The following is a 14,859-nucleotide window of genomic DNA, read 5'->3' on the forward strand; positions in this document are numbered from 1 at the left end:
TAAATATCAAAAGCTGTGTTTAATTACAAGATTCAAACAGAAGCAAGGCAGAAACTGCAAACGGAAACTTCAGGAACTAATATCCCGCTTTGAATTCCTTGACATTTGTCAAACTTCAGAAACAAAAAAAGAAAAAGAGAAATTCCATCCGCGTTCAAACATTGACGACGTACAAAATGGCTTACAGGAAGGCGTGGTCCTCCGGGGAAGGACGGGGTCCGCTCGGACCCTCCCTCCCCTCCTCTCCTGCCCCGTGGCTGCCTCCCCGTCCCGCCTCCAAGGCCAGGGGCTCCCGTGGGGTGGGGCGGGGCAGGTCCAGCTGCACCACCCTCACCCAACCGCGGGGTCACCTGTTCTTATTAGGAAACACAGAAACAGGTGGAAGACGTCTTCTGGGTTTTTTTTGTTTTGTTTTCAGAAACAAACATGGTTTCTTCCTCGGAGGCGTGGCTGAGACTTGAGTCTGGCGCTGGTATCGTTTGGAATGGATCATGGTTTGGCCCCCGCCGGTCTGCAGCAGAGCGGCGGGACGGGAGGGACGCGGAGCCGGTGTGGGGTCGAAGGATCTGGGCCTCGCCTCTCGTCATGGACGTGGAGGATAGGCCGGGGCCCTGGCGGTCACAGCCCCCAGTGCCTGTCCGGGCGGTGGCTCCCTGGCCAGCCCGACGTGGGGGCGGCAGCATCTCCGTCCTGAGGTTCAGAGAACCCTGTCTGTGAGGTAGAAGACGTAAGCCAGTTCCAGAGCCGCCCCCCCCCCCCCCCCCCCCCCCGCCGCCCTCCCACATTCCGGAAGCTCTCCGCCCGCCCGCGGTAGCTGGAGGCCCAGGTGCGTGCACTGATGGGGTGCTGAGCGTGCAGGTGACCGCGGCGAGGGTGGGGGCCGAGTTCCTCTAAGCGAAAAGGCAAAATGGGGCCACCGGCCTGGCGCCAGCCACCCCCCTGCTTCGGAGGAGCAGTCCGAGGGGCTCGCACCCGAAGAGGCGACACCACCAAGATCTCAAAAAGTCGTGGCCATTTATTAAAATATGGAGGAGCTGGAGCACAGGCGCTGGGCGCTCACCGCGGGGCCCCAACCCCACCGAACCGGTGACAACCCCAGTCCAAGCCCCGGGGGCCCTGCGGACCAGAACCACTCCCTCTCCCGCCCCCGCCCCCGCCCCCGGGGAAGCAGCAGCAGGGTAAGCACCAAACTGGGCGTGTCCGAGGCCACCGGCGGAGGTGCCGCTCTGCCCTCCCCAGGACACCACCGCGCAGGAAGCGGACCGCGCGCGGCGCTGGCCTCTACCGGCTGGGGGCTTCGCGGCCACACGAGCTCGGAGCAGGGCTGGGGGCCGGGGTGCGGCCGGCGGGCTGGAGGAGGACGTGCGCATCGGCCAGACCAGAGCACCAAGTTGGGGGCCGCGCGAGTCCAGTCCGGAGCGCGGCGCCGAATCTGCGCCCTCCCCTAGGCCGAGGGGCCGGGTGGAGCCGCGAGGCGTTCGGGTTCCTGGGGGGGCGCGTCTGCCCCGAGCTTCTCCTCCGGCGCAGACTGTTCTGGAGTCTGCTCTGCCGGCGGAGGGGTTGGGACCGCGTCTTCGCCAGGAGTTTGCCGGCCTGGGACGGGGGCAGGGGCGGCATCTGGGTCCGCATGCGGCTGCTGCGGGCCGTCGGTGGGGGCATGCGCCCAGGGCGACTGAGGTAGGTCCTTCTGCGAAGGAGAGGCCGGGGGTTGGCGGGGCCGCGGGGTGGACGGGAGGGCAGGGGAGCCCCCGAGGGTGGGCTCAGACCGGGAAAGGGGCTGCGCTGGGACCTGCACCACCACCACCACCACCACCACCACAGGGACCCCGGGAGGCCGCGACCTGACTGCTCTGGCTTGTTCTCCCTCGGGAACCTTCCAGAACCCACCCACCAGCTCTGGACCGGGCAAGGCCCTAGGGAGTGAGAGCTCTGAAGATGATGGGCACTGAGCCCCAGAGGCCTTCCGGAGAGCCTGGGGGAGGGTCCACTTGTAGGCAGACTGAAGTGGGAACTGGAGGCCCCGGAGACAGGCAGGCCCCGGGGATGCAGGGGGTTTTCCAAGGGGCCAGCAATCCATCCCTGAGTTCCAAGACTACAAACGGTCAGTCGACCCGTCCTGCACAGGGCGCGGCCTCGGTCCCACTTCTCTATGGTTTTAGACAAGAACAGGGCCCAGCCTGCGCCTCACCCACCCCAAAGCAGCGAGAAGCCCAAGTAGAAACCCACTTCCCAGCGACACCCGACCTCCGGCGGTGGCAGGAGGGGAGGAAACAGAGCACCGGGACCAGGCACTGCGGGGTTCAGATGGAACACTAGGAGGTCTTACTCAACTTTAACTCTAGTTAGGGCTTATTAGGCTATTACTGCTCGCAGACAGTCATAGCAAACTGGTATTCACCGCAAAGCCGCTGCCCGTCCAGAACACGCCCAGCTCCCTGCGCCAGAGCGCCAGGGCGCAGCTGGTGACCAGCGTGCAGGGCACGAGGTAGAGGAGGGCGGGTTGGCCACGCTGCATGAGGGCCAGTGCCATGAACGTCACCAGGAGCCCGATGCCGTAGGCTGCAGGGACAGAGATGGGCAGCGTGTCACCCCATGGTGACTGACGCACCGGGAGTCAATCCTCCCCACCTTCCAGGACACCCCACCGCCCTGCTGGGGCAGGCAAGAGCCCACTCAGGGGTCAGCCCCCAGACTGGGGGGGCGGTCATGGGAGGGCCTGGAATCCTTGGGATGGCTGAGAAGGAGCTGCATAAGTGTCCCGATATCTCGGTTTTATAAACCTCTAACCAGAAGAATAATCTGAACCAAAGTAACACAGGTACAGAACTAGAAAATGAAATCTTTCCTGAGTGAGCACGTGAAAGCCCTGAAGGGTCAGATGACACCTACACTTGGCACCGTCATCCAGAATAAACAGGGTGCTTTTTAGGGCTGTGTGAATGCAGCCATGCAGGGATCGCGCGAAGATGGACATACAACAGGCAAATGCGATGAGAGGCTAGCAAGGGTCGGCCTGAGCCCAGCAGAGGGTGCGGCGCTGTACTGACCGCTGTACTGACCTTGCAACTGCTCAAGAGTTACAAGAAAGATGACTCACTGGACCATCTCTTCCAGGCCAAGAGCCCCATCTCCAGCACAGGCCTCCACTCCAGGCCGCTTGCCCTGCCCCTCACCTCCACGTTACTGAGCAATTGGATTATGCTGGGAGAGTCCAGATGATCGAATGTGGACTCTCCATGTATCCTGAAGCAATCCATCCACACAAACTAGGGATCTCAGTGACAGGAACTACAGGACAATCTGACACACTGTGGTTCAAAGGGGAGGACCTTGTGGGTGCATGTGGACAGGCTGATCCCGGGGACTGTGACCCTGGGGGCCGGCATGGAGGACAGGTCCCAACCTCAGGAACCCAGGGGAGGGCGGACAGCAGTGGCTCAAAGGTACGCCAGCCAGGAAGGCCAGCCTTCGTCTGCCTGGCCCACTGGTGGCTGCGGCAGGGCCTGTGCCCTCTGCACCCCCACTCATCCTGAAGAGCTGACCCAGTGGGACAAGAGAAGTGGTTTGGACCATCTTAGAAACCACCAGCCTTGACAGAAAATGAGGAAGCATCCTGTCGGTGTCAATGAATTTGGAAACGAAAACAAACTGAAGACAAAAGGAAAAAGACAAAGATAAAGACCAAAAAGAAAAGAGAAACAGCAACCACAGTGTACAGTGAGGAGGCTGTGACACAGGGGGAAGACCAGACGGTGGGCTTACCGATGGTGCAGGCCACGAAGTAGACCCTGGAGGACTGCACCTGGATGTCGAAGCGGTGGCAGTAGGCCACGAGCAGCCCTGCAGAGACAGGCCGTGGGCGGAAGCTGTGGGCAGCGGCCTGGCCGTGCCCCAGCTGGGCAACAGTGCTCCCATGGAGGGATGGGGCACCAAGCGTTCCTCCCCAGCTCAGGAGAGAGCTGGCCTGGTGCCGCCCTGGACTCCTGGCAGGTGACTGAGGCCTCAGACCAGTGCAAACCCCAGCTCAGCGGCCACCTGCTGAGGAGCCACCTGAGGCGGAGGGACCTTGGGGACAGAGCAGCTGGAGAGCCGGGCAGGTCTGTGCAACTGGGACCATGCCTCCATGGAGTCACCTCCCTGCCGTCCTGGCCCATCCGGCCAAGCTCCACCTCTGCTCACTGACCCACCAGCCCCTCTGGTCCAGCACCCCCAGGGACCCCCAGGCCACCCAAGCCCAGCCCCAGTACCTGGGACCAGGATGTCCCCGAAGCCCAGGAGGGAAAAGGGGCGGTCACACAGGGCCAGCGGTGAGGCGTTCAGTCTGGGTACCTTCAGCACCATGGGCAGCTGCAGAGAGGGGCAGTGTCTCCAGTACCCGCCAGCCCTGCTTGCTCCCTGCACACTCAGCACCTCGCCGCAGGATACTCCTACCTTCTCGTGGGTGGCTGAGTCCGAAGGCCCGGTCGCCACCTCCACCATAATGCTGTTCCCGCTCTAAGAGAAGGGGGGCGCTGCGTCAGGAGAGGCTGAATGCAGCAGCTGGACCAAGGGGCAGGGCGTGGGCAGGCTGGGGCAGGGCCATGGGGTACGGGCAGGCAAGGGCGGGTCGTGGGCTGCGGCAGGGCCCACCTTGGTCAGGAAGGGCGTGATGAACACGAAGAAGACGTCGTAGATGAACAGCACCAGCAGCAGCAGTGTGCAGGCCTACGGACGTTTGGACCAGGCGTCTGGAGGGCTGCCCTCCACCTGGGGACCTCCGCCAGCTCTGCCCCACCCCCACCCCCACTCAGGGTGCTGACGCACAGACCCTCCAGGATGCATCAGCAACCCCGCCCAAGGCTCGGACTTTCCCTGTAGAAAGGAACATCTTGCCACCTTGATGAGAACATCAGAGCATGGGCAGCAGAGGCTCAGGGAGAGCCAAGATCTGGGCTTCTCTTCATTTTGGCAGCATTGTTCAGTTTATGGAATTTCTAGTTCCCCAGCCAAGGATGGAACCCCAGCTGTATACAGTAAGAGAACCAAGTCCTAAGCTCCGGACCAACAGGGAATCCCCTTCGCTTCTGAGTTCCTGATGGAGACACACGGCCATGACTGGCCAGCCCCAAGTTTGAGCACCATCTTTGCGTTTCCCTGTGTGTCTCTAGGTTCCCGCTGCGGGGTCGGGCCTTAGCTGGGGTCACAGTGCCAGCCTGGTGCTCCAGGCAGAGCCCCATCCTCCTGCCTGTGGGTTTCATCTGGTTCTCCTCTATTCACCTCACCAACACTGCAACATCACCAGGGAGGATCCCCTTGGCCCAGCCTTCACCAGTGCAGCAGCCATGCCGGGAGGCAACTCTGTGCTAATCCTCAAGCCCAAGGTGGCCAGAGGGACAGAAAAGCAAAAACCATACCACCCACAAGGGGCTGGGCTCAGAGCAGAAGACCCTGGGCAAGGCCACGTGGCAGGAGGGCAGCAGGCAGACACAGGAGGCTCCAGCCCTCATCCAGAGCTCCCCAAACCCTGGGGGACCCTCACCTTGAACGTGGGGAGGCGGATGGTCTTCAAGGTATAGAGGCAGAAGGCGATGCCCAGTGCGTCCTGGAGGATCCAAGCCCACCTGGAATGCAGCACAACCTCATCCTCCGGCAGGGTCTCCTGAGAGCCTCCACCGGTCAGCCCCCCCTTCCCCAGCCACCTGGTCCAAGCCACCGGTGCCCAGCCTCCCCCAAGTGCCATGGCCCCATCCCTCTGCAACAGTGGCCTTCACTCCTGGGGCACAGGATGGGGCAGGGGGTGAGGAGAGGAGAGCTCTGCAACTACAGATTCAAACTTTTCAAAAATATCTTTTAAATGATTTAGAAAAAGAAAACTCGCACACACACACCCCACCTTCCCAGCCAGGTGCCACATACACTCTCTTGGGAAATAGAGGCTTGGGGTTCTGAGGACACAGTCTGGAGCCCCAGGACGCAGGGCCACTTCCAAATTTGCAAGTTGATGCTCTGATGAAGCTCCAGTACTGGGGCTCCCCTGCTGGAAATTGGCCCCCACCACCTGCTCCATCCTCCCTGCCCCTACTCCTCAGAGCTTCATCTGAGCACAGGGTCAGTCTCCAGGCCAGGGCACTGGTGGGAACGGTGCCCCGCGTGGGTGCCCAGACATGGTAGAAACCAGACCCTGTTCTAATTTCAAGTGGGGGAGTGGGCCTTCTGGCTGGGACTTAATCTTGAGAGCTCATATTCTTTTTGTGTACAGAGAACTCCAAATATTTTCACGTTTTCCTTCTGCCAGTTAAATCTGTTGTGGCTCCAAACGGCAGCACAGCCAAGAGTGTTTAACAGCCCCAGAGAAGCTCAGAGAAAGTGCCAGATGGTGTCGGTGACAGCGGGGGTGGGGACATGGGGACCGGCAGTGGCTGCCTCTGGTGGGAGGCTGCCCAGGGGACACGAGTGTTTGCAGAGGCAGAGCAGTGGGCCCGGTGGCACCAGGCCACATCCAGGCTGCCGCTGAGCCCATGGCTCCACGCCCGGGCAGCAATGCCAGTGGCATCTTCCGCCCAGATTGCAATTGCAGACCCCAGGGCACCAGACAGGCCAGGAGGCAGCTAGAGCTGGGCAGCCATCCGTTGAGCCTGGTCGGCACCTGGACAGCATGCAGTCACTGCGTCCAGAGCACTGACAGCAGGGCTTTTCATAACTGGGAGCTGGCCCGGATCCAAGTGCCCGGGTCAGACAGCTCGGGGAGGCGAGGGAGGTCAGAGCACCCGAGGACAGCACCCTGCTGCCCCACCTCCCCCCTGGGGCGGCAGCACTGCACTTACTGGTCCTCATTCCGGAAGATGCCCCACACCACGCTGACGGTCGCACACAGCAGCGCCAGGAGCAGTGTGCGGACCTGAGGGCGCTTGTGGAAATAGGGCAGGCTGTTGTCAGGGACCCTGCAGGCAGGCAGGGGCATCAGGACTCTGACCTTCACGGTGCCAGCTGCCCAGCACCGTGGGCTCAGCTCAACTCCCGTCCCAAAGCCTCCCATCCATCCCCCTGTTGCCCTACCTGGTGCCCCCCACCCCTACCCGGATCCCAGCGGGCCTGACCCTGAATGGGATGTGGGGGGAGGAAGGCCGGCTCAGAGCCATCCCCACTTCCCCAGGAGCCCCCAGCCAGCCCTGAGGGGGCACCTGCCATATGCATGCACTGCGCCAGACTAACCGAGGGCTCTGGAGAGGGCCCTCAGCCTCACGGAAGCTATGGCGCCTCAGAGGCAGGACGGGGAGGGGAGAGGCCGAGAGGTGGCAGAGCGGGACCGCTGCGAGTAGAGCCAGTGCGGGCCGCCCCGGGGGGCTCACCTGCACTTGCAGAACGGCAGCCTCTGCACGAGCGGGGACAAGCAGCTGTAGAGGCCGGTGGAGGAGGCCAGGCAGAAGATGCCAATGATGACATAGACTAGGGGGGAGTTGCAGGGCGGGCAGCAGTGAGGGGCTGAGGGGGGCTCTGCACCTCACTCCCCTGGCAGGGGGGCGCACCAAGGGAAGGGAGGGGCGGCCCCGCCTGAGGCACTCCTTGAAGGCAGGGACCACAGCCTCCACCCCCCACACACCGCCCTGGGGGCTGAGGCAGGGGACCCACCAAGCTGGTCATAGAAGAAGTAGAGCAGCACTAGCATGGAGCAGCACATGACCACGAAAACGCAAATCATGACCGGCGTCACATCCACAGCCTCGTCCTCCTGCTTCTCGGGCCCATCATCCCGCTTGTGCTTCATGTATCTCCTGGAAAGACGGGCCGGTCAAGGGGCGCCCTGCGGCTGGCACTGCTTCTGGGGCTGCAGGCACGGGGAGAGGCAGCGTACCTGGCCCCCGTCCAGGCCCACCATGTGTATGAGGGTCCCCCGACGGAGGACCCTGCCCCCAGGACCTCACGGGAAGTCGACGGGAGCTCTGGTCCTCACAGGGAGGACTACTGGAGGTGGGCTCTGGCACCTGGGCCAGGCTGTGGCGGTGCTCTGGGAGGAAGGCTGTGGGTCCCATAGGGCCACCCTGGCCCTGGCCCCGGCCCCGCCCCGGCCCCGCCCCGGCCCCGCCCCAACTGTCCCACAGGCTGCCCTGGGCTGCTGCTTTCCAGGGGACGCCCCTGCCCGGCCAGGCCAGAACCCCAGGGGCCTCTCAGCAGCTCTCCTGGGTTTCATGCTGCCTTTCTAAAGAGGCCCCTCTTGCGGTCCCCTGCCCAGTGTCTAGGCTGCCTGGCTAGCACCCACCCACACACACAGGGCACTTACTTCCTGACATCCCGGCTCCCAGCCCAATAGCCCCCGAGCGCGACGGTGCCCACGGCCATGAGGAAGATGATGACCATGTTGTAGTCCAGCATGGGCTCCTTGGGGGCGTGCAGCGCTGCCCGCACTGCCTGGCCAAAAGTCTGCCTCAGAGAGCACAACGGAGCTAAGGCTGGGGAGACCCCACCTCGCCCCACCCCATGCCCTCGCCCAACACGTCTGACCCCAGAGAAGTGGGCCCTGCTGGGACAAGCTAACCAGGTGTATGTGAAGCAGCCAGGAGGTTGACAATGGGTCCCTCGGTGGGGAGACGGGGAACCTAGAGTGGGACCCTGACTGTTCCCACCTCATTCGTGTGCTGATGCTCACCTGCTCTGGACCCGACTCCCCACATCAAAGCCGACCAAGCCTTTGGTCAGCCCAGGTCAGGCCAGGAAGGCATGAGGGGGGCTGGCACTTAAGGTCTCTGGCATGTGGGCAGGGTTGGGGTCTCCTCTCCTGAGGTTCACGGCACTGTGGGCCCATCTCCCTGGGCCCTGGCCCAGCTGCAGATAGTGGGGGGCAAGTGGGCGGCCCTACCTGGAAAATGTCCAGCATGTCTCGGTAGCTGAGCAGGGCCACGGGAATGCCGATCTCCTCATATTGCGTCTTGTTGCCTCCCGGGGGGACCTGTGGGGCCAGGGGCAGGAGAGGATGACTACCCCTGGGTGGGGCACGAGCCACCGACAGCCGGCCTGCCCTCGGAGCCGGCGGGAGGGTCCTGCATGTGTGTCGGGGTCCTCAGGGCCAGGAGGGCAAGCCTGTGGGTTCAGCCCCTCCCTCCCAGGGCTGAGCTGGGGGCACCAGTCAGTCTCGGGGAGGAAGAGGCTGGCTCATGGCCCACACCACCCACCCCCTCAGAGATCCTTCCCAGGCCTGGTCATACCCCGAGCACAGCTGTGGGACACAACCCCCTCCAGACCACAGTCAGAAAACCAAGCTCCCTGTCTCCTCTGCCCAGACCCCTGCCTCAAACCCTAACCCGGTCCCGCCCCCAGGGTCCCAAGCTGCCCAGGAGGCCTGGGGGCCGCACCAGCGCCTCCTTGCTGACGATGAGCAGCCCTCGGGCCCCACTGCCCTGGGCCAGCCGCACTTTCTCGTAGAAGGTGCAGTTCCCCCGTGCCACCAGCGGGATCTGGTTGCTGAAGCCTTTTGGGGGGAGGTCGGCGGGAGAGCAGAGCACGGAGCTGGTCCAGTCCCGCACCTGCAGGAGAGACTGAGGGAGGGAGGCCTTCAGAGAGGCAGAGGGGATGGTGGCCCGGGCAGCCAGGTGGCAAAGACCCCGCGGGGCACCCAGGCCACCAGTGACTGCCACCCCACACTGCCTCACTGCAAGGTTGGGGGGGCCAGCCCCACAACACGCACTGCACAAAACACACACATGCGCACCAGCACACACACACAACCCACACCCACACCACACACAGACACATGCATGCACGTGTGCACACAGACACACAACACACAGACCCCAATCACCAGGCAGATGAGGGCGTCTGGAGCCCGTCACAGACACCACACGGGGCAGGCAGGAGCTCTGGCCTTAGTGATGACAATCGATCCACCTGCTAAACCAGGCACCGGGCATCCGTGTTCTCTGGGAGGAGTCAGGCCGGACCAGGGAGCAGCATGTCTGGGCCGCCCCAACGACAGGGATGGGCAGACCTCTGTGTCACTTGTCTAAGGATTTCTGGCCAGCCACCCCAGCCCAGCATGGTGGGAGGGATGGGAGGTGGCTGATGCCCTGGACAGGGGACATCCCACAGCAGTGTCCCAATCCTTTACTTACAACCGAGGAAACCGGGGCCCAGAGAGGCTGGGAGCTCCTCTGGGGCCACGTCCCTCCTCGGACTCCCAGCAGAGCACTTCCTCCATCCTCAGGGGCCCTCCCCAGGATCCATCCTCCAGAGTCCCCCCCAGGACCCAGGGCAGGAGTGGAGAGAGAGGTGCCTTGGGTGGAAAGCCCCATGGGGAGGGGCCCCAGCACAGGGCCACCCGCTGGACTCACCGCTTTGCTGAGGTCATGCGGCAGGTGGGCCCACTGCGGGTTGTAGAGGATGCAGTAGTCTTTGCCTTTGGGGCCACCGGTCTCAGACACCACATGCACCATGCCATACTCACAGGCCACCTGGACAGGGGGTGGAGTCAGAGTAGGCAGGGGCTGGCCTATGGCCCCGCCCAGCTCTGGATGGTCCCGCCCTCTGCCAGTGCAGCTGGGGCCCTCAGCTCAGGCGGACACAAGGGAGGGCAGGGCCAAGCCTCCTCAGGGAGATTTGCACACCAACCGTGGCCGTGCCAGGGCCCCTCCATGTGGCTCCAATGGCTGAAAGGGAGGAGTAGAGCCACGCCACACACACACAGGGCCTGGGCCCACCCCAGCCCCTTGGCTTCTTGGAGCCAGAGGGGCCCAACAGGACCCCAGCTCTGCACACAGCAGTTCCAGGATCCATCTCTCTGTACCACCCGGAGGCGAGACACAGACTGTATCCCTCAGTATCCCCCTAGAATCTTCCCCAGAGACAACAGGCAGGAGCCCCTTTGTGCTGGTGACAGACCCACACCCACCCCAGAATGTGTTGTAGTTGGGGAGCGGGGGGGCTCTGACTCAGCAAGGGGTCCCCAAGGGCTGTGGCCCAGAGAGCATGCCTGGGACACAGACTGGCTCTCAGAAGGCCGGGTCCTCTGTGAACATAGGCCAGGGTCAGCTGGCGGTGGTGCAGAGAGGGGCTGGGGTCCCCAGCTGGCCCTGCGTCTTGGTGTATCACCTGGGGCTGCTGGGTCAAGTGTTTGGCAAAGCTGTGTTTACAGGGCATGGGGCGCCAGAGAAGCCAGGTATGCAGGCGCTGCCACCAGCGCTTGAGGGAGGGAAGGTCAGCGTCGTCCTGCACCTGCACCTGCCCCTGCCCAGCCAACCCTGTTCCCTCTACCTGAGGCAGGACTAGGAGCCCTGGCTTCCAGGTTCTCCCCACCACCGTGCCACACTCAGAGCCCCTGCCACGCCCCCACCTTGGGCCACTGCAGGGAGTCTGTGGTCCCTCAACCCCCCAGGCTGAATCCGGCCCACCTTCTGTATTTGTCAGTAAAGTTTTACTGGAACATGGCTGCCTGGTTCCTGAATGCAGAGCCTATGCTGCTTTCTGCAGAGCCAGGGAGTTGTAGCAGAGGCCATGCGACCCAAAAAGCTTTTAGAAAACGTCTGCTGACCCCTGGTCTATGAGCCCTGAGTTGCCTGTATAACACAGGAATGGCTAGAAGCATTTCTTTTTAATTTAAAAAGGTCACTTAGAAGCACAAGAGCACACGTCCCAGCCTGCCCCTCCCCACCCCCCACCCCACCCCACCACAATGTGCACAGCTGGCTTTCCCTTAAGATATCAGCCTGGGCTGTGGCAAAGCCCAGAGAGCACAGTCTTGCTGTGGATACGGTCTCCTCCCGGGGGAGGTACAGGACTGGGAGCAGGTCTTCCAAAGGGCCCAGAGCTCTCAGTGCCCCTCCTTCCCCCCATTCCGGCACTGCCCATTCCAGTTTGGAGAATGAGAAAAGCCACTAAGAACAGGCCACCTCCCAATGCACTACAACCACAAAGCAGGTTCAGGAACTTTAGGGAAATTATGCTTCAAGATGACACTGACAGCATCCATGCCAGGGTGCTTAGAAGCTAAGGGATCCAGATGGGGAGCAGTCTATGTAACACTTGGTGAGTTCTAGGAGAGGGTGGGGTAATCAGGACCTGGGAAGCTTAGAAAGAGATGTTTAGGTGGAGCAATGTGGGGCAGGGGAGGGGTGAAGGGGAAGATGCAGGAGGGGTGAGGAGGGGAGGTGAGGGGTGGGGACAGGTGGGGGGATGGTGGAGGGATACATGGGCAGGTGAGGGGCAGAGAAGGCACCCACACGTTCAGATCTGCTGAGTAACAGACCCCATGTTGGCCATTGTATACACAACTTGTACCAATGGTGTGGGGGTGTCCAATCTCGTCCAATCACAGAATGATTGGGAGTGAGCTCACGGTCGTGAGCAGGCATCCTCTGGCCCCATGGAGAGCTGGCCATACCCTTGGGCGCCATGAAGAACCATGCCCAGGGGTCTGTCCTAGAAAGAGCTGGCCCAGGTGCCCTCCTCACTCACTCCCACACTCTCCTTGGTTGCCCACACTCAGGGTAAAGTTCAAAACCCTCAACCAGCTGGGAATAAAATCCAAACACCTCAGCACCCTGCTCCGACCAGCGCAGTCCACTCCCCTGGAGCCCAGCCCAAGGAGGCCGCATGCCCCGCCTGCCCTTTATCCCATGCTGGAGCTGCTCCACTGCTGCTCCCCCCACAGCCCCGCCCGCCAGAGTGCCTGACAGGCCTCCACCTTCCTCAGGTGTAACCACTGGAGCGTCCTATGGGCCACTATAGTGGACCCTCACCATCTCCAGATAAATCATCAGCTCTCAGGAGGTGAGGAGGAGAACGAGACTGACATACACACACCATTATGTATAAAATAGATAACTACCAAGGACCTACTGTATGTCCCAGGTGGCTCAGTGGTAAAGGACCCACCTGCCAATACAGAAGACTCAAGTTCGAACCCTGGGTTGAGAAGATTCCCTGGAGAAAGAAATGGCAACCCACTCCAGTATTCTTGCCTGGGAAACCCCAAGAACAGGGAACCTGGTAGACTGCAGTCCACGGGATCATAAAAGAGTTGGACACGACTTAATGACTAAACAACAACAAGAACCTACTGTATAGCACAGGGAACTCTACTCAGTACTGTGTAATGGCCTATATGGAAAATAATCTAAAAAGGGGTAGATATATATATAACCGATTCACTGTGCTGTACACCTGAAACTAACACAATACTGCAAATCAACCATACTCCAATAAAAATTAAATAAATATCTGCTATTAAAAAAATAAAAATCACCAGATCTCACACCTCCAGCCCTGCCCTCGTCACCTGCAACTTTCTCCCTGGAACACCTTCTTGACCCAGCAAACTCCTACTCATCCCCCAGAACACCCCTACGCTACCTTTGCCTCTTGCTTCTGAAAACCATTCCCAGGCCAACCGCACTGTTCCTTCTGTGGTGTTCTTGTGACCCTTTGCCCACCTATCGCTTTGCCACTTTTTTTTTTTCTTTTTCTAAATATTTAGAGACCTCAAAATCCCTGCTTCCAATGGGTCAGACTGCTGAGGAAAACGAGCAAAGAGGGCTGGGGGAAGTACAGAGGGCTGGCAAAGCAGCTGGGGAGGGGGTGGGCCAGAAAGCTGCTGGAATGTGGCACACCCCTAAGCTGAGACCAGAAACACAACGTTGGGGGGAGTTAGGATTCAGGGAAACAGAGCCCAGTGAGCAAAGTGCCTTTAATATGTTAAAGCTGGAAGCAAAGGATAGTTTCCTGTCAGCCGGATCACAGAGTCCTCCTGAATGTGTCAGTGGCACCAGAAAGCTCTCATTTGGACACAAGATCTGACACACTTTGAAAGAGAGCCCTCCTGCAGGGCTGAAAATGAACTGGGAGTTTGGGGGACAAAAGCGGCCTTGGAGAGAAGCCAACAGCCTGAAGCAGAGGTTGGGGGGCTGGCACAGAAAGGTCAAGGTTAATGGCCCAGTTTGTAGGGCTGTTGGGGGAGGGTGGCACCATTTCCAGAGTTGTGGAATTTGGGAGAGAGGGAGGGTTTGGAAAATAAAAAATGCACTCATGGTACTGTACATCAACCATCTCCAGGTCTGTCCCCTAGTGGCGACCCTTGAGGTCAAGTGACAAACAAGTAGCATGCCCCGCGTCCGTGATCCCCTACATCCTCTCTCTGACTGTGCACTGTACACTTCTCCTCCTTTTGCAGACGACCAACTCAAAGCGGGAACTCCCCTGCCAAGGTCACTGGAGAAAAAGATGGGGCGGCGATTCGACCCCACTCCAGGGCTGGGCTCCTGGCTGCTTCTGGACGCCGCCAGACACTGGGTGCCACGCTGGACAGTTGACTACAACCACGGGGAATAGGGGTAGTATCGCTTTCAAGGGGATGCCAGGGTCAGAGAGCGGTAGCCCCCGGCTAAGGCCACGGAGTCAGATAAGGGCGTCCCAGAGGCGGTTGGAGACCCCGAGACAAGACCAGCAGGGGCCGGGGAGGGAGCGGGGTAGTAGAACCTCAAACTTTAGATCCGGGCGGAACCCAGTGACACCACGGCTGGGAACGGCGTCCAGAGAGGGAAAGGAGACCGGCCGGGGGACAGACCCGCAAGGTCACGGCCGGGCCCCAGGCCCACGGGTTCCGGCACCGGGGGCGCGGATCCCCTAAGCTGGCCCCAGGCCGGGCAGGGCGGGGTTCTGCGCGGGGCCGGGGAGGGGTGAGGAGCCGGGGCACCGCGGCCGGCGAGGCCAGCGGGGTCGGCGCCGCCCTCACCTGGGCCGCGAGGAGAAGGAAGGCCGCTGCGAGCCGCGCCAGCGCCGCCGCCGCCGCCATGTCGCCCGGTCCCCGCCACAGGCGTCGGCAGATGTTTCCCAGCAACGCCCCGGCGCTGAGCGCCGCGCAGGCGCCCTGCGTCTTTCGCGCATGCGCGCAGCGGT

General features: G+C 61.5%; 1 protein-coding gene across 5 annotated transcripts; it reads right to left on the reverse strand.

Annotated features, from left to right (window-relative positions):
* SPPL2B (signal peptide peptidase like 2B) lies at positions 1-14,844 on the reverse strand. 5 transcript variants are annotated; one of them, XR_011567574.1, is made up of 16 exons: positions 14,696-14,844; positions 10,302-10,421; positions 9,327-9,509; positions 8,834-8,923; positions 8,258-8,397; positions 7,609-7,751; positions 7,329-7,425; positions 6,804-6,920; positions 5,519-5,600; positions 4,630-4,704; positions 4,432-4,494; positions 4,248-4,347; positions 3,763-3,840; positions 2,399-2,559; positions 1,286-1,687; positions 1-690 (listed from the first exon to the last, which is right to left on the reverse strand). XR_011567574.1 is itself a non-coding variant. In XM_019964528.2 (15 exons), the coding sequence occupies exons 1-15, from the start codon at positions 14,753-14,755 to the stop codon at positions 1,445-1,447; spliced, it is 1,752 nt and encodes a 583-aa protein (XP_019820087.2). In that variant the 5' UTR covers positions 14,756-14,844; the 3' UTR covers positions 1-1,444. The 5 variants fall into 5 exon arrangements, 3 of the variants coding, with proteins under 3 accessions (XP_019820087.2, XP_070649269.1, XP_019820088.2); XR_002181090.2 differs by having other exon boundaries at positions 1-711; XM_019964528.2 differs by having other exon boundaries at positions 1-1,687.
* Between the last annotated feature and the right edge of the window lie 15 nt (positions 14,845-14,859).

The sequence above is a fragment of the Bos indicus genome, chromosome 7 (genome assembly GCF_029378745.1).
Source record: "Bos indicus isolate NIAB-ARS_2022 breed Sahiwal x Tharparkar chromosome 7, NIAB-ARS_B.indTharparkar_mat_pri_1.0, whole genome shotgun sequence".
Classification (NCBI taxonomy): Eukaryota; Metazoa; Chordata; class Mammalia; order Artiodactyla; family Bovidae; genus Bos; species Bos indicus.